Here is a 27,239-nt window from a genome sequence, read left to right on the forward strand (position 1 = left end):
GTCTTATTGTTGGAACCCTTATTAGTCAACTCTGCAAGAACAGGTTAAGTCAACAATTAATGAAACATTTGAAAGCCTGCAGATATGAAATTTAAGCACAAACATTGTTCTGGCTAGGGCCAATCCCTCCCCCCCCCCCCCGTAAAGACTGGTTATTGTATGAGTTAAAGAAAAATAACCCAAGAAAAGATGTTGGGTGTTGAAAACTTATTTTATGGTTTCATTTTCACCATGGTTTGGACCTTGATTACAGAAAAAATTTTTAAATAATTCAAACAGTTGGAGAAAAGAGAGGGATAAAGGTTGAGAATTTTTTTCTAATAATGTCATGAAATGTCATCGGTTGTATTTTGGGATTGTGTATATTGTTCAATACTAATACACACGAAAAGTACATTGCTCCGATGAATGTATCCACAGAATGCTTGCCCTTATCAGTCATCCTGAAAAAATACACATAAGTGCAATGGGGCTGTCCTATCTAGACTACAAGTCTCAGTTGATTCTGGAAATAACAGGAGAGCTGAGCTGAGCTTCAGCTTATTCAAGGGGTCTGGGCCTCCTGGTCCTGCAGGTTGGGTGTGTGTGTGGGGATTCACCCCCCCCCCCCCAGAGTTCTCCTGACACTGTCAGTTTGCCTTTTGGCAATATAAGTAGAACCAAATTTGCCTTTCTCAATTCAGATATTTCTGAAGATAATAAAATAGTAGTGCAATGCATTATTATATACTGGGTTAATATCACATTATTTTTTACTGATACTGGAAGAGAAGTAAACATATTTCAGGTGTAATTTGGAAAATATGTGTGAAAAACAGGTGAAGTGCTCATAAATATATCAAGTGTTCTGAGGGTCAGAGGAAAAAGGCACATTTGTGCCTCACAAATTGTTTAAAAAAACCATTTGTTCCCTCAAAGATATGAAATAAAAAACTGTCCTGAGGAAATATGGCTTTTCCTGGAGCAGCAATTTCCTCTGCCTCTTGGAGCACAGTGACCTTCACAGTCAAATATTATAGAACCTATCTGTAAGAGCTCAGGATTTGTGAATCCTTGTTTAGAGACACATGTTAGCAATCTGGAACACATTTCACCAAAGTGATTTAGTCTCAGGGAAACAAAAAAGAGATTGAGGAGTGTAAACTGAGAGAGTATTTTTCTGATAACTTTATAATAGCCAGGATTTATTGTCTCGAAACCTGGACTGTCCATCAGAGGTGTATGGGACATGCAAAAGTCTGACAAGAAGAAATGAAAAACTAAGCAAACTCCAGTGACTAGTCAAGTGGCAGAAAATCAAATATTTCTTCTAGGTCAACTGTGTGTAGCTGGGACATGGCCTAGGAGAGGGAGTAGATGGAGAAAGGGTAAAGCAGTCTTAACTATATGCATGTCAGAACGACTTACGGATCCAACAGTAACTGAGTTTGCTGAGCTAACACATTGGACCTTTTAATCATCACAAGAATCTTACAAGCTAAGTCTATCCCCAGTTCATTTGCAGCTTAGGAAACCAATGCCCAGAGTTATGTAACCTCTGCTAGGCTGTCCCTACCAGGACAAAGAATGTGGCTGGGTGTGTGTGTGTGTGTGTGTGTGGGGGGGAAGTAAATATTGTTTTAAAATGAATATGGATGTAAAATATATAAATAATATAAATAAAAGAATGTGGCTGGAAGAGCAAATCTAACAAGTGAATGGAGAAGATGTTATGGATGCAGAATGGTAAGAGAAGGAAAGTAAGGCATTTTCTGTAAATGGAGAGTAGAGAAAATGTTAATGGCATAGATTGTTATATGAAATGGCAAATAGTAAAGGAGTTATTGCTTAGTTAAGAAATAGGAAGGGAGCTCTCCCTGGTGGCGCAATGGGTTAAAGCACAGCACTTAAAGCCATGGCTGCTTTGGTGCCAGTTCCATCCCTGCCCCGGAGGTGACCCACATGGCGCGGCAGACCTCTCCTGACCTGCCCGCTGCTCCCCTCAGCAGTGTTCTTAGTTGATCTGTCTTGTTCTCCTCACTCGGTCTCTGGTGAATTCTCTCACTGCTCCTGCACCTCTGGCCTGTACCCCAGTTCTGTATGCATAAATAGATCTAAAAAAAAAAAAAAACTAGGAAGGATAGTAGGAGAAAGTTTGAGAGCCAAGAAAAGGGAAAAGTAAGAAAAATTCCATCTCAACAATCAGCAGTATGATCAGCTCGCTGAACGGGAAACATGTTTCTAGATAGGATGAATTTGCTACTGATTTTTCCAAGATGTAAAGCAAAGGTTGCCAACTTAAGGATGGCTTGAATGTCAGTCTATGGAGTGGCAGGATTGTAGCCGACTGGAGGGTTTGTATCTGATCGAAAGCTGTTCAGAAGTTGCAGTTGATGGTACAGTGTTTACTAGATATTTGGATGTTTTTAGAAGCTAGAAATGTCTGTTTATATAAAGCTCCCAAATTATTAAGTGCTGCTTGATTTGGTAATCAAATTAAATTTAGTAATCATTAAAAATACCTGTGTTTAATTATCAAAATTTTGTGGGTGAAAGTTGGCCTATCACTAGCAATGTGCTACCTATGATTTAAAGGATGTTCCCCTCCCACCCCACCATGATAATGTGTCCTTATCTTTCAAACCTGGCTCAGATGTCAACAACTAAAATTTTCCTGAATTTTCTTTTTGTAAATGTCTGTCACTCCTTCTTTGTGCTACCTGAGTTCTGTGTACCTGTCTTTGTCATATTCATTAAGTTGACAACTTTGATTGTTTCTCTTCCTTTGTTCATGGGCCTCTTGAGGACAGAGGCTTTCTCCCTCATCTCTCTAATCCACACCCCAGTGGGGACGCTACTGATTTTCAAAGACCACGGGAGAAGGAGGCAGTGACCAGACAAAACAAGGAGAAGGGTGTTGAAAACTCCACTTGATCAAAATGGTGGTGACCAAAAGGGAAGGGAGACATGGAGGCGGTTGGTGGAAGGACATTTGATAGAGGTGGTGTGATACATACAGGTGCTGAGGTAGGAAGCTGTATACCTGAAGCCCATACAGTATTGTCAACCAGAATTATCTCCATAAAATGTGTGTATGTTAATTGCTCTAAGAACTGGATTATTGCCATAAGACATCAACAAATAATTACTCTGGACATCGTTGAACTGCTCTTCTAACTTCAGTTTATTTTCCGTGGGTAACTTTGAGTGAAACACTCATTCTTTCTGTAACTGTATATAAACATTTACTTAATGCACACACCATATGACTAACTTGACTGAACATTGATTACAGGACTTTTTTGGCAGCAGCTTTTTTGCTACTTTCAACCCTGCTGTTGCCAGCTAACAACCTGGCAGGAGACAAGTGTTAAGCCGAAGAGTGAGGACAATAATAAAAAAGGCACCAGGTGAAAAAAAATGGCAAAAAGAGGCCAACTACCAAAGGACAAAAATGGTAAAGTGCATCAGGGGATACTTTAAGAAATATCAATTTACAAGAAAGTACAAGGGTGCTTCATTAAAAAAAAAAATTGGGGCCTTCCCTGGTGGCCAATGGGTTAGGACGCAGCACTGCAAGCTGGCCACAGCTGCTTGAGTGCAAGTTTGATTCCTGGCCAGAGGTGATCCACACAGTGCTGCAGACCTCTCCTGACCCGCCTGCCACTCCCCTTGGCATGTACTTCATTGATCTGCCTGTTCTGCTCCCTACTCTGCCTCTGCTGAGTCCTCTCACCTCCCCTGCTCCTCTGGCTTGTACCTCAATTCTGTATGCATAAGTAAATAAAAATAAAAAAAAAAGAAAAAAAATTGGAATTAAAAAAATCCGTTTAGGCTAGATAGTCTGTGAAGCAGTGGAGTTGGGGAAGAGTACACAAAGAATTACAATCTTCAGTGTGGCCTAGTACCTGGCATAATTAGGTCTTCAATTAATAACTGTCCAATAAATCCATTAGCTATATGGATATACACAGACAAGCAAAAATGGGAAAGGTAGGCTCGAGATGAAAAAAATCCACAATAATGAAGAGAATAAAACGAGATAAAAATTAATATTGACTAGAAATATTCATTTGATACAAAGTATGTAAATGTGGTGGACTTCGGAGTGTGAAGAAGTGTAAATATTATGATATGATAATATCCTTTAAAATGCACTTGGAAATAAAAATGAAATGGTAGACTTAAGAATGCTTTGGAAATTGCAAAGTACTAAAGAAAAGGAGTTGGATTTGAAAAATGTGACATCAGTGTTTACATTATTGGGAAACTATGCACATTGAAATACATGTGTTCAGGGTACAAAGAAGCAGCAGGGAATCTAAGGTTGTTTCTTTAGATTAGAGGAGGGAGGCAGGAGGTTGCCATGGCTGACACTCAGGTAAGTGTCCTATCAATTGCCATTGGTGTGACCTTTGCTTCTCCCAGCCTCAGTTTCCTCTAGGAAAGAGGAGATAATGATATGCACACCTCAGGGGGTTGCTGGGGGGATTAATTGAGACAAGGTCTGTAAAGAGCCTGGCAGGAAGCCCAGCACACACAAACACTATATAAACTACTTGACAGGAAAGTCAGGGAGCAGGGAAACTTAAAGCATCTCTATAATTACATGAATTATGATGAAACAAGTTAAACTCTTGCTTGGTTTTCTTCTAAATTGGATTTTGTAAGCTAAACATGAATCTCTCCGTATCTGAGAGCAGTTGCTAGGAGAAACTGGCAAAAGGCAATAAAGTGGTGAACTCAGCCATTGTTCCTAAAATAAGTATGAAATGAGATGGGAGGTCTGAGATGGCTTCTTTTCAGAGGAAAAAACTTCCCAAATGAGAAGTCAGGCTAGGGTAGTGACAGGTTGATAGTGGAAGATAGCCAGAAAGAAGAACTCTGGAAGCCCAGCTTCTGCAAAACACTGGTACTGACTACCTGGTTGTGAAAAATGTCCATTTGTGTGTCATATACAATTATTTATGGCACTGTGTACTTCTTATGTACATTGGTGAAAGAAATTTAAAAGGTAAAGCCTATTGCCATGCATACAAAATACACAGTTCACGACTATGTTTCCTATTTGTAAGATGAGACAAACATATCCTAACAACTCTGTGAATAGCACACTCTAGTTGTTCTGTCAGTATTCTCCACAGAAGTAGGAAATAAACTGTCTCTCAAACATTTGTGAGATATTCTATGTATCACACCCGTAAAATATACTTTTGTGTTAATTTTTTACAGTCCTTTATATGAAAGAGGACTTTTCATATTTTATACTGATTTTGCTTTATATATCAATTTTTTTTGTTACTTACAAGTTTATAATTGCTATATTATCTTGGTAAAATATAGTGAAACTCTCTCTGTATACCTAATTATGCTTTCGATACTAAAGACCGAATGATCTGAAATAAAAAGGCTCTATTCTCACAATAAACCTGTCATCATCCCTCTCAACCATTCTTGAAAGCATAATTTTATTTCATTCACTTCTATGCAAGTGTTTCACTTGGTTTTGGTGCCTAAGATAAAATGTATATATTTTTATTGATGATGAGTCTGTAGTTAATACATGCATTTCAGGATGCGTGCTAATTACTTTAGGAAGCAAAAGAGGGATTTCTGAAACCTCTAGTGTGGATGGGTAATTAAATCAATGAGGAAGTGGGTTCAGGTTTTAGAATTAAGGCTTATAAGACCCCTTTTGAATAAAGAATCTCTATCCCCTTATGGGTATTATTGTGTCTGCTTTTGTACATCTTGGTGATAATCAGAAGACAAAGATTTGTTGTCTGGAAAATGCTTTCTAAAGCTTTTCACCAGCAAAATCACTACTCATGTTAAGTTCTCAGGACTGAAGACAGGTCTGTGAAAATAGTTCCAGCTGTGAGCAAGTTGCTCTTATCTGCCAAGTAGCCACTTAAATTCTCAAACTAGTTACCTTTTGGTCTATGATACTTTTCTAGATGCTGTCTCTGACATAATCCAGCCTAAGTAACTTTCTTCCTGTGGTGAGAAATATGGAGTAAATATAACTCTGCCAGATGCTAATCTAAGTTTCTTCCAAGAAATCACAAAATACTTTTTGTAGGGTTATTTAAATGAGTTATACTGATAATAAGCAGTGAGGTTTACAAATATGTATCTAATGACTCCCTTCATTCACATTAAGTATGGCAAGTGGATTTATTCTAGAGGTTGTGAAATCAGATGCTAAGTGTTTCAGCTGTTTAAATACACCATGTTTCTTTTCTAATGAAAAACAGACAATACTGGGTGATGAGAATGCTAACAAATGATCCCTTCCAGCCTGACTTGCAGAGGGGAGAGCGGAAGCAAAGGATTGTGCATATGTTGCACATTGACGCAAAAGCCTGTGTAGCTTGCCCCTTCCAAACATACACCGGCCTCTCCTCTCAGCACACTTAAACCAGATTCAAACCAGACTGTACCGTCTTGGCAAGTTTCACACCATGTTCGTAAGTGAGAGGTTTCTCCTTCATGTAGAGCAAACGGGCCAAGGTCTTGGGGTCATCACGGAGATCGATCTGGCAAAAAAGACACGTGTTATATATATTCACTTATATTTTTTAGATCTTATCAGATATTTTAAACGGATATAATAGTTTTTTTTCTTTCAAGGAGGCACATATACTTGCCCACAGTGGACCTAGAAAGTGAGCAAGATACATTTCCTTGTAAATGTATCCATCCAGCTTTCCTTGTACTTTCTCATCCAAGGCAATGATGCTGGAGGTAATTACTTACTCTAATCACTGACTGAATCAGATGTTTTTAAAATTTCCTATTTATTCCTACACCTCACTTATAGGAAGACAAAAATATCAATTGGTTATGTTACCTTACAGAGATGCTTTATTTGACCAAGTTAAATTATTCATGACTTAACAGTATATTTGCTGATTCTGAATACACTCTTGGGGACTTTCCCAAACTAAATCTTCAAGGGCATGACCATCTGCCTCCTGTGAGGATATTGTAACAAAGAGCTGCAGGCTTTGAGTATGAAGTCCAGGGGAGCAAGTTCCGAAGGGTTTGCTCAAGGAATGAGCATTAATTTCTCCCAAGGGAGAACTACTTTGCAAATAACATCTATGTTGTGATTAAGCTGGATAATTTAATGAAATATTTTAGCTGTTTCATGATCTCACTGTGGATATGGAGTCACACACTTGGGAGGGTGTGAATTTGGGCACATAAATGCTGGTATTAAAAAAAAGTCAATATATTCATATTGGAAGGCCCAGTATATAAGCACACTGCTCAACTTTACTAATTGTATGGATTTTTTTTGGGCATTAATTGTTCACTTTAATGCCCATGTGCTATAAAATAGGTGCAAACTACACAGCAATGCTGCATATCCCTCACATATTTCAGCTGTAGGGATCTGGGCTCCAGCAATATGGATGGTCAAACATTGTGATCTGGAGTTAAGGCAAAAGAATTCATTTAAGCGAGTATCTTATAGAGCAGAGCCATTGACTGTATTCTGATTTATGGATGTGTTAATTATCTCTTCATATCTTCACTAGGAAATTATTTTTCCTTTTTAACAGTTTTTCTCTTTGTCAAGCAAAATGAAAAATAGAAGTTGTGGTTTATGGAACAGATTCACAGTAAAGTCTTTTGCTATTATTTGGGACTGTAATTTGGGTTTGATATAGCAAAGAACAAAATCTCATTTAAAACTATAAAAAGTTGAAAAAATCTTTAATATATTTGTGCAAATTGGCCTACTGTAAGAAATTCAAAGTTATTCTGTTTTCAAACATGCGTTAAATACATTTACAGTGGCATATTTCTGTTTTAACTTCCTAAGATCTAGAAGACCAAGGAGCTGAAAGGGGATAGGGAACACTGAATTTCAATCTTCCTTCTTGGGGAGTTTTATTAAGGGGTTTCTGTCAAATGTGCCGATTTGATTACTGGGGTCATTTTGACATTCACACCTATTTGTGACTTTCAGGCAATCATAGATTTTAGAAATAAACCACATTAGGTCATGTGCAATTGACATCATTTTATCTCATTCCTTTGATTCAGGGCTAGAGAAGGGTGCTAGTTCCAAAATTATTGTTATTTAACAATAAAAATGAAAGATTAATTTTTAAAGGTCATAGCAAAACTTCCTACTTAATATTAAATACCTCCACAGTCTTTGCAACTCTAGGCTGAATAATCACGTATATCTTAAGAACTGCTGTTCCCAGATGGCTGTACGGGAGACCCCATTGTACAGTTTTGACAGACTAGGATGTTCAGGAGATACTGACAAAGTCTCCTTTTCTGCTGCCTTCCCCCCTCCGCCTCCCCCCTTCCTCCTCCTCCCCCCCCTCCCTCTCCCCTGTCTCCCGCTCTCTCTTAACCTGGGTCCCTATGAGGACGTAAGGCACGTGCGGCATGCAGTCCCTCAGCTCCGGGACCCACTCTTCCTGGACATTGTGGTAGGAGGCTGGATTTACCACAGAGAAGCAGATCAAAAACACATCGGTGTTGGGGTAGGAGAGAGGCCTCAGCTGGTTGTAGTCCTCCTGTGGGAAAAGCAAAGAGCTTGCACAGCTTGAGAAAGGTGGGCCCCTATGGTTCCAGGGGTGACCTGGGGAAGGTTGTACCAAAGTGCCCCTTTCACCCAGTCCCTTGCCTGTGCCCACCGCAATGGTGTTTCTCTGTCACTAGGCATAGAGGAGCCGACATCAGCAAAACATCTTCACCTTGTGTCCAGAGATTATGAATATTTCCCTTTTTTAAAAAAAGATTTTAAAACTTTATGCATAGAAGAAACAGAGGGGTGTGTCAGAGGATTTAAGAGAGACAGAGTGGGTAGGAGAGCAGGTAGATCTACTGAAATACACTGCCGAGGAGGGGGGCAATGTGAGAGACAGGAGAGGTCTGCTGCTTCAAGAGGGTCAGCTCCCTGGGGGGTGGGGAGGTGGAACTCAGGCCATGGTGGCAGCTGATAGCCTGATATTGCTGAGACTTTAACGCCTGTGCCATCAGTGAGGCTCAATGAATTGTTTCCTTTTCTGAATTTTTTTTTTTAAGATTTATTTATTTGTGCATACAGAAGTGGGGTGCAGGTCAGAGGCTCAGGGGTGGTGAGAGGCTTCACCAGAGACAGAGTGGGGAGCAGAACAGGCAGGTCGACGAAGTACACTGCTGAGGGGAGCAGCGGGCGGGTCAGGAGAGGTCTGCCGCGCCATGTGGTCACCTCGGGGGCAGGCGGGAATGGAACTCATGCGGAAGCGGCTTTAGATTCTCAGTGCTGTGCTTTAACCCGCTGCGCCACCAGGGAGGGCCTGAATTGTTTCCTTTTAAGATGAACTTCAAACAAAACTTTAGAGTGATTTTGAACAGTTTAATGGATAATGTACATACCATAAAGCTCACCCACCTCATGTGAATGGTTCAGTATGGATTATTGCAAGCTTCCATCACATTAGAACTGTATTCGGCTGAATATGAATTTAAACTACTGGGCCACTGGTGGGGACAGAAATGTTCTCCTTAAACAATTCAAAAATAAATCTAGTACACAATTATTTATTATGTCACTGATCCAAAATGAAAGCTACCATCACATGAGATTTGTACTTCACATTGGAGTAGTGATGATGGAATGTTTTTGCAAAATAAAGTAAGAACAGTCTAAAAGTGAAAAAAATTATGATTAAACTAAAAAAAAGTGCATGAAAGTTTAATTTAGAATAAGCTAACTAGAACGCTGGAATTATACCATCATCATCTTCACCAATTTCAGCTGTCAACCGAGAATTATAACAGGGCTTATGCCCAAAGGCCAAACATTATTTCCTGCACTTACATGTATGATCTTGACGAGTTCTTAGAGTGACACTGGAAAGATGGTACCATCAACATCCACATTTCATTGAAGACAATGGTAGGGTTTGGAGAAATTCAGCAATAAATCAATCACAGAGCAATTAAATAATAGGACCAGATATTTATCTGAGTTCAGCTCGAATTCTTCATTGTGGCCATAATGTTTGACTCAGATTGGAAATTTGAGTAACAGACTAATCATTTCCTTCAAAATTCACTTATCCTTGAATATGAATATATATAGATAATATACCCCAGAAGTGTCGGTGGGATATATTTCATGCCCGGCAGATGCTTGAAATTACCACCAGATGGCAGCAGACACTACATATTTAAAACCTCAGAGGCGAAACAAGCTCCAACATGATGTGGAGAAATGTCACTATTAGGTGAGGTAGGTGCAAACAATTAGGAAGGTCATGTTTATTTGAGTCCTTACTCAGAAGTTATCAAAGGAGTGGCTTACATTATGGAAAGGTTAGGAAGACCATGGGTTGCTGGACGAACCATAGGTGGGCTGGTGAGAGCCCACCCTGCCATGGTTTCCCCAGCTGAATGACTTCCGACTGTGTCCTCTGTGGGGCTGTATACTGCTCTGTGTCCTGGATCTCTCTTCTGTGGTAAATGCGGTGTAATTCCACATTAGAAAAATGGATTCCTTGCCTACTTAGCCCCTACCTGTTTAAAGCTGCTACAGATAAACTCTAGAGAGTGGAAAGAAACTGGTAATCCAGTGGGGGGAAGGAATGAGGAGAATGAGAATAAGGAAAATGATTCATCTGAAGTGAGACAGGCGAAGTGTCTCTTGCTCTTTGTTGGCTAATCTGGTAATCGAGTAATGTAGGGATAGAATATTTATCTGACTGCACTGGAGAAATAGTCTGGAGGCTGGAAGAAGCTTTGGAGATGAGCTCATGTAGTGGGTCCCAAAGTGGGGCACCACGTGGGGGTGAGGATGGGGTGTGTGTTCTCAAGCCTGTTCAGCCTCCCCCCAGGCTCTGGGGGACGGGATGAGACCACCTGCATCTTAACAAGCCTTCCAGGTGCTGCTGCAGCTCTGTCAGAACCTCAACGTGCTGAGCTTCTCTTTCTCCTCAGCCAATTTCATAGTTTAAGAAACCATTTAGAGTGGTTTAATGGGGTCTATAGACCAAACATATCTTTAAGCCTGGGCTGGCCAGGCTTCCTTCAACCCCACTGCTGGGGCAGGCAGGGAGCATAGGAGCGGCCGGGGGTTAATAAAGGGAAGTATCCCTTCAAAATCGGACCGTGGGAAGTTGGGGTTTGAATTTTGATCAGCTGGTAACTCCTGTGATGTTTGTACTGGGGCGGCTGTGGAACCTAGATTGGTGATCACAGGCTGAGATGGTGTAAAGGAGCCGGGAGCAGTGGCTGAACAGCTAGATGGTACCCAAGACCCCTTCTGATATTAAAACAGAGAGTGGAAGACAGGTGCTTGTGTGCCTCTCAAGACAGCGTTTTAATCTTAAAGAAGCTGGAGGTGGGCTTGGGAGCTAAGGTGGAAGCCGTGGGGGTGAAGGAGGGAATTGCAGGAGGTGGGCTTTGGGGAGCTTTCCACCGAGCCCACTGAGAAGACAGCAGAGTGCTTGGTTTGTAGGCAAGTCAGGGGCTAAGAAGATTATGGATGATGATTCAAAAAGAAAAGTTCAGGGGCGGCCTTGCCTCAGACGGGCCGAACACCTGGGTTCGGAATGTGCTCGGAGTCATCATGGGCGTGAGTCAGACACAACGGTTGAGCACCGGGGGTCTCAGTAAAGTTCAGTCTTTTGCAGCAGAAAGTTGGACTGAAGCCCAAGAAGTGTGTCTCTGGCAAGTTCCAGAAGCTGCTGGTCCAGGGACCATGTTGTGGCGGGAAGGGGAGCAGAGCCCGTGTGTCTCTAGCCCACCCCACCCTTAGACCCACATTCAGTTGAAAATAGAATTCTGCCCCCATGTCCTACAAGGCTCAGTGATGCTTTCCCCAGATTTTCAGTACCAGTCACTTTCATTTTCTCTCAGATGGATTCTCCTACCTGCCAGGCTTGGTTTCAAAAACGTGGGCGGGGGCATAACTGTGCCTAGGAGCCCAGGGGTTCTGGAGGGACATTCTGAGTTAGTCCCATTCCTGCCTGCCAGGGGTGTCTTTGGATGGGTTCTGTCTGCCTCAGCTTCTTTATCTGTAAAATGAGTCTGATGACAGTGCTGGTCTCTTAGATGTTTTATAACATGTGCTGGTCTCATGTGCTAGTATTTGCGGGCCACTTAGTTCAGTGCCATGAACATAGTAAGTTCTTCCGTGGTGAAGAGTTCACCCTCCGTCCCATGTCAACAACAGCTGCAGGTCCTGCCCTCACTGGAGAGCAGGGCTGAGCCTGAAATTAACTTGTCCTCAACTGAGCTGTAATGAGACCCAAATGTTTGCAAACTCTGATTGCACCTCTGAGTCAATGTCCCACAACTCAATTTTTCATAATTTGGGGAGAAGATCGTGCTCTACAGTTACTCTGACCAAAAACTAGTCATGTGAGCAGTTTTTTCTAGTCCTCCAAAGTGCACATTTCTAAAACCACATTAAGATACATGTGAGCAAAAAAAGTTGAGTAGCTCATTGAGGAAAACATTTACTTGGAGGTTTTAAGCAAAGTTTCCACAGAGGGCTGATGCCAGATTCTGTGCTCCAGATGGCCCCCCCCCCCCAGAGTCAGCCAACAGCCAAGGGGAAGGTGCGTGTCCTTCCCAGTGGATCTTGGGTTGCCACTAATGAACCCCAGCTGTACATGCCTGTTTGTATAGCTCTTCAGCTTTTCAGGGGGAGAGGTGCCTCAACTATCAGGACGTGGTGAAGATGTGTTGCGTGCAGCCCTGGCTGAGAGAGGGGTGCAGCTGACGGTCTTCCTGCTCCCACGCTCCCAGCTGGTGACAGCTGAGCTGCTGTGAGCTGTGGTTTCCTGTGACAGACACCATTCTGCACTGGCCCACATGCAGACAGCTCTGGAGCTGTGTGCCGAAAACCCTGGGGCTTTGCCCTGCTGAGAAACCAGGCTCCTGACACCAGAGATTCCTTTTGTTCCTGCCAGTGCTGCTGAGGTTGCTTTCGCAAATACTGCCTTTAAGCTAAGAGGCCATGACCTGAGCAGGCTTTGCCCACATTACTCGGGCAAGTGAGTGCCCCTGAGAGAGGAGATGAGGTGTCTGACTGCCTCAGCTGACTCCGACCTTGGTGGTGGCAGTGGGCTGGGGGGACTCTTGGCTCTAGCCAAGAAAACCTCCCCAGTTAGCATTCCCCAGCTGGCCAGGCTGCAGGGGCCCCACCCCACCACCCCACTCTCTGCTGGGTCTCTCATGACACACTCTAAACAAACTGTCCTGCAAGTACATCATGGAAAAGTCAGCTCTGCGACTCTTTGTAGCTGAGCCAAAGAACCGAGCTCTAGCGAGTCCTTTCAGGGAGACTTTCAGTCACACAACTAGGGGCATCTGTATACAGCACGAGCTGGCACCAATTAGCAGATCTGGCCCTCAGGCCTGGCCTCATTGCCTCCCTAGTATGGGTAGAGGGCTCATGTGTGGGCACCTGCTGAAAAAGCCCTCACTTTGCTGCCTAACCTGATGCTGGGGATTCTGCTACACATGAAGGAGCTGTGTTCTGAAGGTTCCAGAGGCCCCATTCCAAGTCCATGTGTTAGTGGGTGTCTGGGGTTGGGGAGGGAGCTAGAGCTTCGCCTCACTGCCCTATGTGCAGGTGACTCCATCAGACCTTGTCTTTTGCGAGGGCTTGGCTGGCTGAAAAGGGACAGGAGCATGTCTTCTGGGGGGCAGGAGGGGCTGCAGAGTGGGGGAGGCCTCAGGGGCTGCCGGGGAGCCGGTCTAGAGGTTCTGTCCAGGGCTGAGTGGAGGGCAGAAGTAATGAATTCCCAAGTCTTTACCTTTTACAGCACATAGGTATCTCGAGGTTGTTTCAACTCTGACTCAGGCCCTACTCGAGATAAAGTCAAGGGGCATGGCTTCTTAGTTATGTATGAAAACTGGATTATTCACAGCAAGGTGGGACTCTAAAGCTGGGTTCACAGACTTAATTCTTTTGTGGTTCTGGAATGAATTGGTACTGAAATCACCTCTCTTTCTTATTAGGAACTCTGGCCAAATGGGTATTTTTGAATTATAGATGTTCTTTGCTGTATAGCTTCAACAACATCTGCCAGAATATTGCTTAGGAGAGCAGTCTACCTGACCTCAGTCTACCTGAGGCTAGAAATGGAAATTTGGGGACAATGTTGATGAATTTAATTCCTTTCTAAGACTTGTTGGTCGAGCAGTAAAAGTCTGGAAGCCTCTGGGGTCAGGGGGATTCCCCTCCTTCAACCACCAACGCGATTCTCAAATTATGAAGTGCTCACCTGTCCCTTTAAAATGCAAGTCCAGAGTTAGCAGTCTGGGGATAGGCCTGAGATTCTGCATTTCTGTTTTTTTAAATTAAGGATTATTTATGCATCAGAAATGGGGTGCAGGCCAGAGGTACAGGGATGGCGAGAGGATTCATCATAAACAGTGTTGCTGAGGGGAGCAGTGGGCAGGTCAGGAGAGGTCTGCTGCACCATGTGGGTCACCTCCCGAATGGGGATCGAACTCGCACTGAAGCCACCACAGCTCAGCTTTACTTTGCAGTGCAGTGTTCCAACCTGCTGCGCCACCAGGGAGGGCCTGAGATTCTGCATTTCTAGAAAGCTCCCTGGGCATGGTGATGCTGCTGGTCAGCGGGTCACATTTCCAGGGCAATTTCTAGAGCTGTGGTTCTCAAAGAATGGTGGTGAGGCTACAGCAGCAGCAGCAGCAGCAGCAGCAGCAGCACCAGGAACCTGGCAGAAATGCCTGTTCTTGGATCCCATCCTTAACTCACAGAATCAGACACTCTGGGGATGGAGCCAGCAGCTTGGGGGTAACAAGGTCTGCAAGTGTGAGGATGCCGTTGTCAAACGTGAACTCATGTCCTCCTCCTTTTGTGTTTGCAGCCAAATGTTGTATGTAACAATCCTTTGCTGCCAGAAGGCTTCTACTCGGTCTAGTCTCAAATCCTTTGCTTAATTACTCTGGTTCTCTTAGGCTTTCTTGAAGCCATCTTTTCAAGGTCCCCATCTTAGGATTCTGGGCCTAGAAGGAACCTTATATGAGATGTGTTCTGACTGTGCTCCTTATGCTTTATGTTTCCTTGTGAGCCTCGTCCAGCCCTGAGCTTTCAGAGTAGCTGGAGGAAGACATTAAAGTGAAAATTAAGTCAAAGGACTATCCATAGCCCATTTGTAGCTCTATATTATTGCTGCTCACTTTCTGGTGTCAGAGGTTTGGGTCATCTTACTTTCTTCACTTGGGGTTCAAGGATATTTTGACACTACCATGGAGTTTCAACTCCTATACTAGTAGACTTAAAAATTTTACTGTGGGGGCCCTCCCTGGTGGCGCAGCGGGTTAAAGCGCAGCACTGAGAATCTGAAGCCACTTCCGCATGAGTTCGATTCCCGCCTGCCCCGGAGGAGACCACATGGCGAGCCAGGCCTCTCCTGACCCGCCCGCTGCTCCCCTCAGCAGTGTACTTCGTCAATCTGCCTGTTCTGCTCCCCACTCTGTCTCTGGTGAAGCCTCTCACCGCCCCTGAGCCTCTGGCCTGTACCCCAGTTCTGTATGCACAAATAAATAAATAAATCTTTAAAAAAAAAAATTTTACTGTGGGACCTCCCTGGAGGCACAAGCGGCTAAAGCGTAGCACTGCAAGCTAGCCGCAGCTGCTTCGCCTCGGGTTCGATCCGTGGTCCGGAGGTGACCCCATGGCTCAGCAGACCTCTCCTGTCTTGCCTTATGCCTGACCATCTGTTCTGCTCCCCACTGTCTCTGGCGAGTCCTCTCACTCCCCCTGCACCTGTGGCCTGTATGCATAAATAAATAAGATTGTAAAAAAAATTTTTACTTTAATGGCCAGAGTAGTGGGAAAGAATAATTAAACTCCATAAGAGCTTTTAAATAGTTTTATTGGATTTAAAATTAAATAGAGGCTTGGGGAGGTTGTTCTGGGGGCAATTAATGGACAGAAGCTGTCCATTATGATTCCCACAGAAGAAGGGAGACCTGATTGGACATGAGGGGTGCAGACAGCTCTTTAGAAGGGAAGGGAGACAGAAGTTTCAGAGCCAGGACTAATCCTTGCTGTACTACATCTTACAAACTGGATTATATTCTAAAACTGACTTTGTGGGGGAAGGGTGTCAGTCTTCTCTCAGGTTGTAAATTCCTGATGAATGGGGGCATCCCAATGACTCTGAATGACAGCAAGAACTCCAGCCCAAAGAGCAGCACCCCCCTTTGCTGGAATGGCTTCTGGTGGGTGGGGCAGCTATGTATGAACTGCATCAAGACCCTTCTACCTTTTAAGATGATTTTCCCTGTTGATTCTTAAAATTTATTTTTATATACATATTTACATCATTGTTCATTTAAGAACAATGTTTACCCACCCACCCCCCTCAGGTGTAGACTCCATAGAATTCCCTTTCCCAGTTCACCTGTGTGCCATCACCACAGTCCCCTGTGCGCCTCCCTCCTTCTGGTCAACGCCTGTACCTTAAGTTAGAGGAGCCAAAATGGTTTATCCTATCTGGGTATCTGGGGGGGGGTCCTTTTCTAGCCATGCATTTTGGTACAGGTCACTGTCCCCCTCGCCCCCAAGTTCCTGAGAGTAGCAAGTTTCTGAGAGTAGCTGACCGAAACAGCCATCTGCCTAGGAGGCAAAACTGGCCGCTCTTAATAGCGTTATGTCTGAGGTTAGATTTTCCAGGGCCTCCAGTGCCCAGGCCTGCCCAGTCCTACTCTTTGATGTCCCACAGATTTATACAGTGATCCTTGCAAATGCACACTGAAATCCCAAAGAGAATTCTAGTTATTATTTTTTTTCCAGTATAGAGCTTTCAAGTTAAGCAAAAAGACATATCTCCAGATAATTGTGAAAAAGTCCTAGTCAACTGCCTAACTACAAATAACAATTACCAGGAAATGCACAGTGGGAAAGAGCACAGGCAAACGCTTACTCTAAAGGACTTATGATGTATGAGTTTGGACAGACTGAACAACCTGCTGATTTTGACCTAAATAAATCACTTAAGACATATGGTAATAAAAGTTCTATCCAAGAAATTGAGTCACTGCCATCAATTACTTAACCACTTCCTTTCCATTCCATGAACTTGTGACATTAGAACCTTTTCACAGTAAAATGTGAGCTGTGAGGAAAGAAAAATAAGCTGGCATTTTGACTCCTGGGGTATACATGCTCAGTGATTAAGTATTGAGAGTTCTATCCATTGTCTTGTATTATGGGTTGAACAGGTTCTCCAACTTGAAGAAACATTTCTAATTGAGTGAGGATATTTCAAGAATCTTAGTGAATTTAGAGTTAACCCCCAGTTATTCTGGAGTTGACCCTCACTTTTGGAAGGCATCCAGGATCTTGGGTCTTCTTACTTCTGACAGTTAGTCTAACTTATCCACTTAATCCCTACCGGCTAGCTCTTTCTGAACCTTCACACGGCATATTCCACAATTCTAATAAAGATGGGTAAGGAATATAATTAAACAAATAATGGGTGAAACTCAAGTTTTATGAAATTCACTTAGTAATCCTAATTCTAGAATTGGTAAGAGTGGGAAGAAAATGCCCAGCCAAATATGCTATTTTGTTAATTCATAGTCATCGATGAATGAATGAGTCATTATTTGCCTTTTCACACCTTGAATCATTCAATGAGTCATTTCTGGCCATTATATGTATTTTGGAGATCTTAAAGATGTGCTTTTAGTTATCATTCAGGTAGACAATAAATTTGTCCCAAGTAACCAGAAGAGGTAACATTGGTACTGTAATTCCCCAAATGCCTATATCCACGTGGGTCCTTCTCCCTCCGTCCAAGCCCTTAATGAATCAAGATAATAGAGATGTACCTGTCCTGCTGTGTCGTACAGCCCGAGCAAGTGTTGCTTGCCTCCCACTGTCACAGTAACTAGAGGAGAAGAGAAGAGTACGTTAATGCAAACTTCAACCAGCAGGTTCCCCATATCTCCATGCCAACATCTCCCTGGGCAGCAAGAATATTCATGTGCCTCACCCATGCAGATTCTAAACCTAGATGACAGCATGGCTTCCAAATGAAAGTCTAAATGAAGTTCCAAATGAAAGTGACTTGAGCTGCTTTGGCTGAGCCAAGGGCACATTTCTTAGCCAAGATGCAATTTCTTATAGGGACCACTCGGGCCCTACACTGCTCATTGATCTTTATGAGGTGGGGATACCATGCTCCTCAGGATGCTAGCCCCTTGCTAGGGTAGGTTATTTTCTTCTTTGGTTTGGTTTGAGCTTCTTTTCAGGACACAGAATTGTTAAGTAGTACTGCTGTTAGAAATCTCTGTTTTTGTCTGTTTTCAAAATGTTAATAAAACCCTGAAAACAAAGAATATTAACCCACCGACATGTTTTATGGTCTGTGAGGCAAAGTTAATAATGAAAAAGAGAGGCTTACTGTTACTTTAAAGTTTTTTTTTTTTTTAAATAGAATGTTCTTGTACTTTAGCATAACAGATTCATTACAATTGTGAATCTTAGCTGCAGTAGGAGAGGTTGTTCAGGTTTAATTTTACATACCTAAAGGGTGCTTAGAGAGTGAAAAGTAGAGAGTTTGATTTGCCCAGCAGGCTTACCACTTTGCTGAACAATTGTGTCGGAAAGTGAGAAGTAATAAAGGGATCCCAACCACTCTGTGCATGCCTGGAAATGAAATAAAGTCTCAACTTGAAACTAAACTGAGATTGAATAGATGGAATGTAAGAGTAACACAATTCTCTTGGTGACTGGAAAGAGCAAATGTAAGATCCCCTCCCTGAAAGTCTTTTTGGGAAAAGAGAAGCAAAATGTGAGGGAAAATGTGATTTTTTTTTCAGTTGATTAAAAAAATGTGCCAATAATGTAAAGATGAATTTTGCTTCTGACAACCATGGGCTGTGCAGGAGACTAAAGTTACATTGAAGAACAACCTCGGAGAGCCCTGCTTCACACCTATGCCAGCCAGCTCCTCAGGGCGACTGCTCAAGTTGCCGTTCCTTCCTGATTTTGCTTGCTACATGCATACAAACTATTTCTTAATGGCTCATTCTTCATCAAGGACTTGTTTCAAAGTACTGATTCCCTAGATAAAGGGAAAAAAATTCTCATCTACTCAGATTAATGTGTTCACTTTGATAACATGGTGGTAGCTACTCAAGGCACACTTTTAAGTAGAGACCCCAGCGCCAGCTACACCTGGTGCTGGTGCTGACAGAAGATGGGCATTTAGTGAGACTGCACAGCCAAGAGCTTTGTCCTGTTACATTTTCCTCTTCCTGTATGTTTTGGGCCCCGTCACATTTCCTGAAATCTGTCTGAATGGTTTCTTTAAAGACCAGTTCACTGCCTAGTCACACATCAGGAATGAAGGGAAGAAGTCCAGCCATTACAGCATGGAATTTCCTGCCTCTGTGAGCCCAGTGCAAGCAGCCAGGGACAGCTGTTCCTGAGACCCCTGCCCCCTCCCCCAGCTCCAGGCTCCGGGTCATCTGTGGAGGCAGCACTAGAAGCCACGTCATCTTCATAGACACACTGGACACTTTAAATATGTCGAAGCAATGGTGCTGACTTCTCCACGGGAGCCCTGGAGCCTTGCTCAGGCTTTCTCCAGAAAACAGCCTCCTTTCCCTCAGTCCTCACCCTTTTCTCCTGTGGCAGCTTTGAGTTCAGGGAATTTTACTAGGCGGGAGGCAAGAGCCAGTTCAGGAAGGGGTGAGGTTGCCTGCATCACCTCTATCCTCCCTTCCTTGAGTATTCGATGGGTGTTTCCTGGGAGCAGGAAAACCAGACCCGGGACCCTCCCTGGTGGCGCAGCGGGTTGGAATGCTGCAGTGCATGGCTAAGCCAAGCGGTGGTCGCTTCAGTGTGAGTTTGATTCCCGGCTGCCCCGGAGCTGACCCACATGGCACGGCAGACCTCTCCTGACCCGCCCGCTGCCCCCCTCAGCAGTGTACTTTGTTGATCTGCCTGATCTGCTCCCCACTCCGTCTCTGGTGAATCCTCTCACTGCCCCTCCCCGTCTGGCCTGTACCCCAGTTCTGTATGCATAAATAAATAAAATCTTCAAAACAAAACAAAACAAATAATGTTTCTCCTGCTTTGGAGAGTGGAGACAAGGGTTTATTGGGAAAGCCTGGGCAGGGAGAAGCCCTATAGCAGGGGCAACCAGGAGGGTGTTGGAACAGGTGGTAGGCGCATTCCTGCACATGCGTGCATATTCATAGGTTCGTGAGTGTGCGTGTGTATGAGTGTGCTGGTGGGGTGTGAGAATATGCCACAGGGGCACCACAAGGGCAAGATCAGAGATTTCTGGAGGAGATATCTGGGCTGCCTCCCTAGGCTGGCCCAGGGCTACCCAGAGCGCACTGGGAAGGGACGAGTGGTAGGTCTGTAGGTCTCCAGGTCTCCAGTGTGTGCTGGGGAGACTGTGCTGCAGAGGTGGGCATGCAGAACTTAGCTACCATGATCTTTAGATTTTATTCTGAAAGGTCTGTTAAATTATGAAAGTCCTGAAGTCTCCTTTTCCCCAAATACCGTAAAAGAGAAGAAATTTAAATGATGTGTTCAGTTGAAGGCAAAATGTTAGGAGGGGAGGGGATGACATTTTTGGGGTGGAAGCCATGTGGACTCTCACCTTGGTTGTGCTGGCTGTGTACTCAGCATAGGGGATCTCAAGGAAGGGTTCAGGGGTGTGTCCCTCTCTTGGAAACTCACTTTTAATCCCTCTTACTACCATTCATTCTCCCATTTTATCAGAAGGAAGAAAACGGCTCACACACAATTGATCCCAGAGAACATCAAGGGACAGCCAGAGATAGGTCAAGTGTTAATCACATATTGGGAGGTGAACAAATGCCTTTGTTGGCCTTCTCTGGGGACTAGCAATGGATGCCTTACTGCTTGTCAATCTGTGTCCTCTGAGGCTCCTCATCAAATTGTAACAGCACAGAAGGAATTTATGCCTTCGAATGCTAGTAATAAATGTAGGCAGGTAAAGGTAGGATCCTTGAAGTCAGATGATTCTGTGTTTAAATCCTTTCTTTGTTCTTCACCATTGACATGATTTTGGGAAAGTTCTCTAACACCAAGCCCTTCTTTTCTCATTTGTTAAAAAAGAGATAACATCGGGCCCTCCCTGGTGGCGCAGCGGGTTAAAGCACTGCACTGAGAAGCTAAAGCCACTTCCGCATGAGTTCGATTCCCGCCTGCCCCGGAGGTGACCACATGGTGTGGCAGACCTCTCCTGACCCGCCCGCTGCTCCCCTCAGCAGTGTACTTCGTCGATCTGCCTGTTCTGCTCCCCACTCTGTGTCTGGTGAAGCCTCTCACCGCCCCTAGCCTCTGGCCTATACCCCAGCTCTGTATGCATAAATAAATAAAAATCTTAATTAAAAAAAAAAAAAAAGAGATAACATCACCTACCAAAGACAGTATGCAGAAGGAGCAAATTAAATGAGAGAAAGTGCCTGGCACACTCCTGGTCCATAGTAGGTGCTAAACAATTGTTACTCCTCCCTTTTCAACAACATGCTTACTGGGACCAGTCTATCTAGCTGCCTACTGCATGCCCAGTGTCCAGTAACATGCACAGAGAAATTTTTAGTATTTGTGAATTGTTAGTTATTTTCTATTGCAAATGAAAGGAATTTAGATTTATATCTTATATCTCCAGTGGACAGGAAAACCCTTGAGGATGGACTCCAGACTCCATTTCCCTCTCCCCTTAGCCCCCCAGGAGGCAGCTAAGTTCCAGGCATACATAGTAAATGCTGCATACACAGTATGGAAAAGGAGCTCCAGGGGCCAGTCAGGCAGAAGAAGGTCCTTCGGGAGGTGCAGAGCTGTGCTTCAGGCCTCTGGCAGGGACATGAACTGCTGGGAAGCGCCTGCAGCCAGCAAATCTGCCTGGCAGTCCATGGTCAGCCTGAAACTCCCTCTCACCTTCTATTCTGGGAGCTATTAGTTCTTGTTTTTTTTTTTTTTTTTTTTTTTTTTTTTTTTGTATGTGTGTGCTTAGAGAGGTTTCAAATGACAGTGGGTCAAATGACCTAATAATGGCTCAGATAGTTCTTGCAATAAAGTGTGAAAAATTCTCAGTGGCCTGGAAAGTTTGAAATGAAGGACTTCTCCAGCTTCACTCAGCTCTTTGCCTCCTTGTGTTTTCTTTGTGTCACTGGAGTGGTGAGTTTTATGCATTGGAGTGAGTTGGGAGTGAAACCTAAGTCAAGGGTTTGCTCCTTGGACCTTCACTTCACCTGAGAGAACATTTCCCAGGCAGGACCTGAGCCTAATCTCCTCAGCCTTCCTGTCATCTCACAGAACTGTCGTTTGCAAGCCCAGATAAAGTGTTGGTCATCCCCTGTAAGCTAGCTGGGGACTGTGGTCCAGTCCATCAGTTGCCCTAGGAACCTGGTTCAAAGCCTCTTCTTTGCTCTGTGGTAGGCTGGTCACCCAACTGTCAAGAGCAGCCTTTTGAATTCAATAAGATGAAACTGTATCATCCTGAGAACTACAGTGGTGGAAATGCCACGTCAATTAGGGAGAGTTGAGGTGCCTTCACTTTCCGATTCTCTTAGCACATATCCGGCTGTCTGCGTCACTCATGTTGCGTAACCTCTGTTTGGCAGGCAAGATGAGGCAGACCTGACTGCGTGTGTACATGTCGTTCCATAAAAGTGCTGTTTTGGAGGAAGAAGTACTAGATTTGGGACATAGAAAGAAATAGAATTTTAAGAAGCTTAAAAGCATGACTTTCATGCAAATAGAGGCTGAAGACTTGTGAGTGATTTATTAATTCATTGTGAGTGACTGTAAGATGCTAAACCTATTCAAAGAGCATTTTGGGGAACTGGGTATTTATAGGTATTTCAAAAGCAAAATGTTAGGATAAGAGCTGGCTAGGTTCAGCTGAACACTTTATGGTCCAATGGAGAAGGAAGTCTTGCTGTTCCCTTTTCTACTTCGCAGGAATTATTTGCATTTCTCCCCAACGGGATTTGAAGTTAGCATGCAACTTTAGAAAGTTCAAGAAAGTAAATTTTGTAAAAGTTTAAGTTGACAGTAGAATCAAATAAAGGTATATATACCAAAACTGTTACTCCTCAGGTAACAGGTCCTCCTGCTGTTCACTGTCTCAGTGACACGACAGGGTGTGCCACACGCTCTAGGCCTTCTATCCAAGTTACAGATAGTTTTTCTTAATTTTTTTTCTTCATGTCTGCACTTTGCTACTCATTTGCTCAGATGTTGGGCAAGTCACTGGCTCTCTCTCTCTCACCTGTCAAATGAACAAATCATGTTTACCCTAAAGGGATGTAAAAGCTCTTGTATAAGCTGTTCAGAAGTTAGGGATAATCATCATGAGTTTGTCTATGTCTAGTGAAGGGATGGAGTGTTCAAATGAAAACTACTTCTGACTCTCGTCCTGCTTGCTGACTGCTCAGCCGCTGCTGACCTTTGCCCTCTCAGAAAGGTAACCAGGACTCTGTCCATTCCTGGAAGTGTGCAAATCTTATTTTGGAGATGGCTTGCAACCACACCTGCATGAACCTTGAGGGCAGGGAAGAAATAAACAGCCTGGAGAACTGAATGCGGGTGAGTGCCCTTTACAAGTGACAGGGTGAGGCTGAGGAGCTTCTTTCTTCTGAAAGATTTGTCTGTGACAGTGACTCACTTAGCTCTAGAGTCCTCTCTTAGAGGAGTCTAAGTGCTTGTGTATATGTGTGACTTGATTTCAAGCTTACAAACTGTGGTTCGCTTTGTAAGGTTTCAACTCAGAGGCACCTGGAATGAGTTTCCCCTTAAATTGAGTTAGAAAACAGTTAGTATGGAAAAATAAAGGATCAGTTTTCATAATATGAATGGTGGTGAATGCCTTCCTGCTGGCTTCCTCCTTCTAGGGTAATGTGTTTTTCTTACTATGGTTTTAAATCCTTTTCCCCTTTCTACATTCAACACCAGCCCCCACCTGCCAACTCATTTCCCTTCTTTGCAGACGGTCTGGGTCTGTTGTCTCCTGAGGAGCAAACTGCTGTGTGTGTGTGTGTGTGTGTGTGTGTGTGTAATGAAAGTTGTTCAGAGAAGTCACTCATTTGATATACTGGCATGAGGTCGAGTTTCTGTAGCACAAAGACTAAGGAGAAAACCTAAATAGGCTTCATGAGAATCCAGCAGGACTCACAGCTGGGCGCTTTCGTTCGTTAGGCCTTTATATTCCTTCTATGATAACGAGAGTCTCATTGGAACAGGCAGTCACATGTCTGCCACACACGTCCCATTCCTGGTGATACTTCTTTTCTCCTCAGTTCCACTTATGGTGACGGGGGGTACCAAACTACACCCCTGGGACCACCATTTACAAACTCTGGCAACTTGAATAAGTCACAACTTCCCTAAATCTTGATTTTCTTGCTGGCAAAGTGAAGTTTATTTGAGGAACAAAGGAGATCACCAATAGGAACATTTTGTATACCAATGCTTATGTAAATGTAGGGAGGAATCCCTGAGCAAATAACTTCTTAAGTAACAATCCCTTTGGGAACAGTTTCCTGGAATGAAGTGCCCTAGTTCTAGGTGTGAGGTGTATATGTGGCAAAGGTCTCCCTTTGTCAGCATTTGTTTCATAATGGAAGAGGAGAAGGAAGATCCTGCTCAGTCCTGGGAGAGATTGGGAATGAGGCCAGTCAATCATTATTCCAAGCATCCACATTCTGGAATGTCAGCACTTTGCTTGGCCGCCTCCTTAACAGTTATTTGGTCTCCACACCCTGCCAGTTCTACAGAAGTATCTGTAGAATCTGATTTTTTACCTCCTTGTCGCTTTCCCTATGCAGCTCCTCACCCCTCACCCTGTCACTTGTAAAGGGCACTGACCCGCATTCAGTTCTCCAGCCTTCTTTTCCCCTCCCTACCCCCAAGGTTCATGCAGGTGTGGTTGCAAGCCATCTCCAAAATCAGATTGCCACACTTCCAGGAATGGGCAAAGTCCTGGCAATCTGCTCCCTGGTTACTTTTCTAGCTTTTTATATTTTTTACCTTCCAACAACCCAGGCTTCATATCTATCCATGATGCCTTTGTTTAAGCCACTCCCCATGGAATCCTGTAAAAGAAGGTGGCCTGTGAGGCATGGGGAAATAAATATCTAGTTTTGACTCAGTGATCTAAATGTTTCATGTAACTACCAGAGGGAACTAGTTAAAAATCGCAGATTCCCTGGTTTCACGCCCTTCTCCTGAGATTCTGAGCATTTGGGATGGGGCCCCAAAGTTTTCATTTTTTTTTTAAGATTTATTTATTTATGCATACAGAACTGGGGTACAGGCCAGAGATGCGGAGGGTGAGAGGATTCACCAGAGATAGAGTGGGGAGCAGAACAGGTAGATGACGAAGTACACTGCTGAGGGGAGCAGCGGGCGGGTCAGGAGAGGTCTGCCGTGCCATGTGGTCTCCTCCTGGGCAAGCAGAATCGAACTCATGCGGAAGTGGCTTTAGCTTCTCAGTGCGGTGCTTCAACCCGCTGCATCACCAGGTAGGGCCCAAAGTTTTCATTTTTATTGAATGCTCCAGGAGGATGATTTAGTGCTAAGTCTCAGTTTGTCATTTTAAGATGAGAATAATAATAACGTGGTTATGCTGGCGTATTCCATCTGTTTTTGGTAGGTTTTGTGACTATGAGAAGGGATAATATATGAGAAAAAGCTTAACATTTATAGAATGCCACACTGATATTTTGTAGATCACATCTGACGCACAATGCAGGAACAAAAGTAGTGTGTATGTAACAGCACATTCCCCTCCTTGTCTAGAAATAGTCACTCAGGCAATTCAAACACCTAGGTGATGATAAAAGTGGAATAGTGTGTTCCTGTCAAGAATTTTCAAAGAATTATTAGGCTCATAAAAATTCTATCAGCTACCAGCTATAACTAGTTAGAAAATATGATGGAAAAGATCCTTTTCACAATAACAACAAAAACTATAAAGTGTCTGTCTAGTAATGTGCAAGACCTTTATGAAAAAGCATTTTGCTGAGATACAGAAAAGAAGACAAATGGAGAAGCAGCTCATGGGCTTGGGAGGGGAGCTCGAAGTTGTAAAGGTGTTAGCCTTCCCCAATTTAATAAGCTTAAGGTTATTCCAAAAGGATTCTTGAGTTGGAGAAATGACAGAGCGATGATAGTGGTTGTATGGAAAATTAAATTGGTGAGGATAGTTAATAATTAAAAATAGTGACAGTTAACTGCATTACTATATACTAACATGTATTATATGGTTATGCTAATTAAAGTAGTAATGCACCAGCCTAGAAATCAATGGAACAGAAGAAGAATCTCAGTCATAGAGTTTATGCTTTGCATATAAGAGTTTGGTATATTGCATTTATGCATTTGGCTACTATTTGGGAATAAAGAAGCAGTTGGAAAATATAGAAGAAAATGAAGAAACCCACCAAGACGATGATTGATATACCTGAATTTAAAAAAGGAAAGGACTGTAAATAATATGGAAAAACATAGTTACAATATATAGGGTCAAAGAAAGTCACTATCTTTGATAGATGAGGGTATTTTCCAATCTTTGGGTATAATTAAGTCAAATGAAAATAAATCAAAATGGTGTACATTTTACTAGTAAATTTGTAGTCAATTGATATGGGATTAAAAAATACTTAAGTTAAATAGGATATGATCTTTGGTCTATGAGTAGACAAAGATGAAGACACAGGGTCTCCCTAGTGGCTCAGGGGTTAAGGCTTGTGTTCTCAAGCTACTACCAGTCACTGTGGTCTGAGTGAGTTCGATCCCTGGCCAGGGAGGTGACCCAAATGGCTCAGCAGACCTCTCCTGTCTCACCTACTGCTCCCCACAGCAATGCATTTCAGTAGATCCACCTGTTCTGCTCCCCACTTTACCTTGGGTGGGTCCTCTCACCTTTCATACTCTGGCCTACACCTAGTTCTTGTATGCATAAATAAGTAAAAACAAGTCTTTTCTAAAAAAAAAAAGAAGATGAAGATGCAGACACACATACACTACTGGAGAAAATGTAAGTTGGTTCAAGTTTCCTGGCAAACCATTTGGTAACATAGATCTAAAGCCTAAACACAGGATTGCCTCTGACTCAGCAGTCTGAATTCTGCAGTGCATTCTAAGGAATAACCATACAAACATACATCAATATATTCATGTGGGCTCTTCACCACAGTAGCGTTTTTAATGGCTAACTGTTGGAGACAATCTGAACACCCAATAATTGGAGACTGATCAT

General features: G+C 43.3%; 1 protein-coding gene across 1 annotated transcript in view; it reads right to left on the reverse strand.

Moving 5' to 3' along the window:
- The window catches only part of RHOJ (ras homolog family member J), a 78,379-nt gene that overhangs the window by 8,950 nt on the left and 42,190 nt on the right, over nucleotides 1-27,239 (reverse strand). Inside the window, exons 2-4 of the mRNA XM_004681801.2 lie at nucleotides 17,818-17,876; nucleotides 8,361-8,525; nucleotides 6,423-6,518 (exon numbers count right to left, since the gene is read on the reverse strand). Of these exons, the coding sequence (XP_004681858.1) occupies nucleotides 6,423-6,518; nucleotides 8,361-8,525; nucleotides 17,818-17,876 (320 nt within the window). The remainder of the gene's footprint in view (nucleotides 1-6,422; nucleotides 6,519-8,360; nucleotides 8,526-17,817; nucleotides 17,877-27,239) is intronic.

This window comes from Condylura cristata, unplaced genomic scaffold (genome assembly GCF_000260355.1).
Source record: "Condylura cristata isolate star-nosed mole 26May11 unplaced genomic scaffold, ConCri1.0 scaffold00013, whole genome shotgun sequence".
Lineage (NCBI taxonomy): Eukaryota > Metazoa > Chordata > Mammalia > Eulipotyphla > Talpidae > Condylura > Condylura cristata.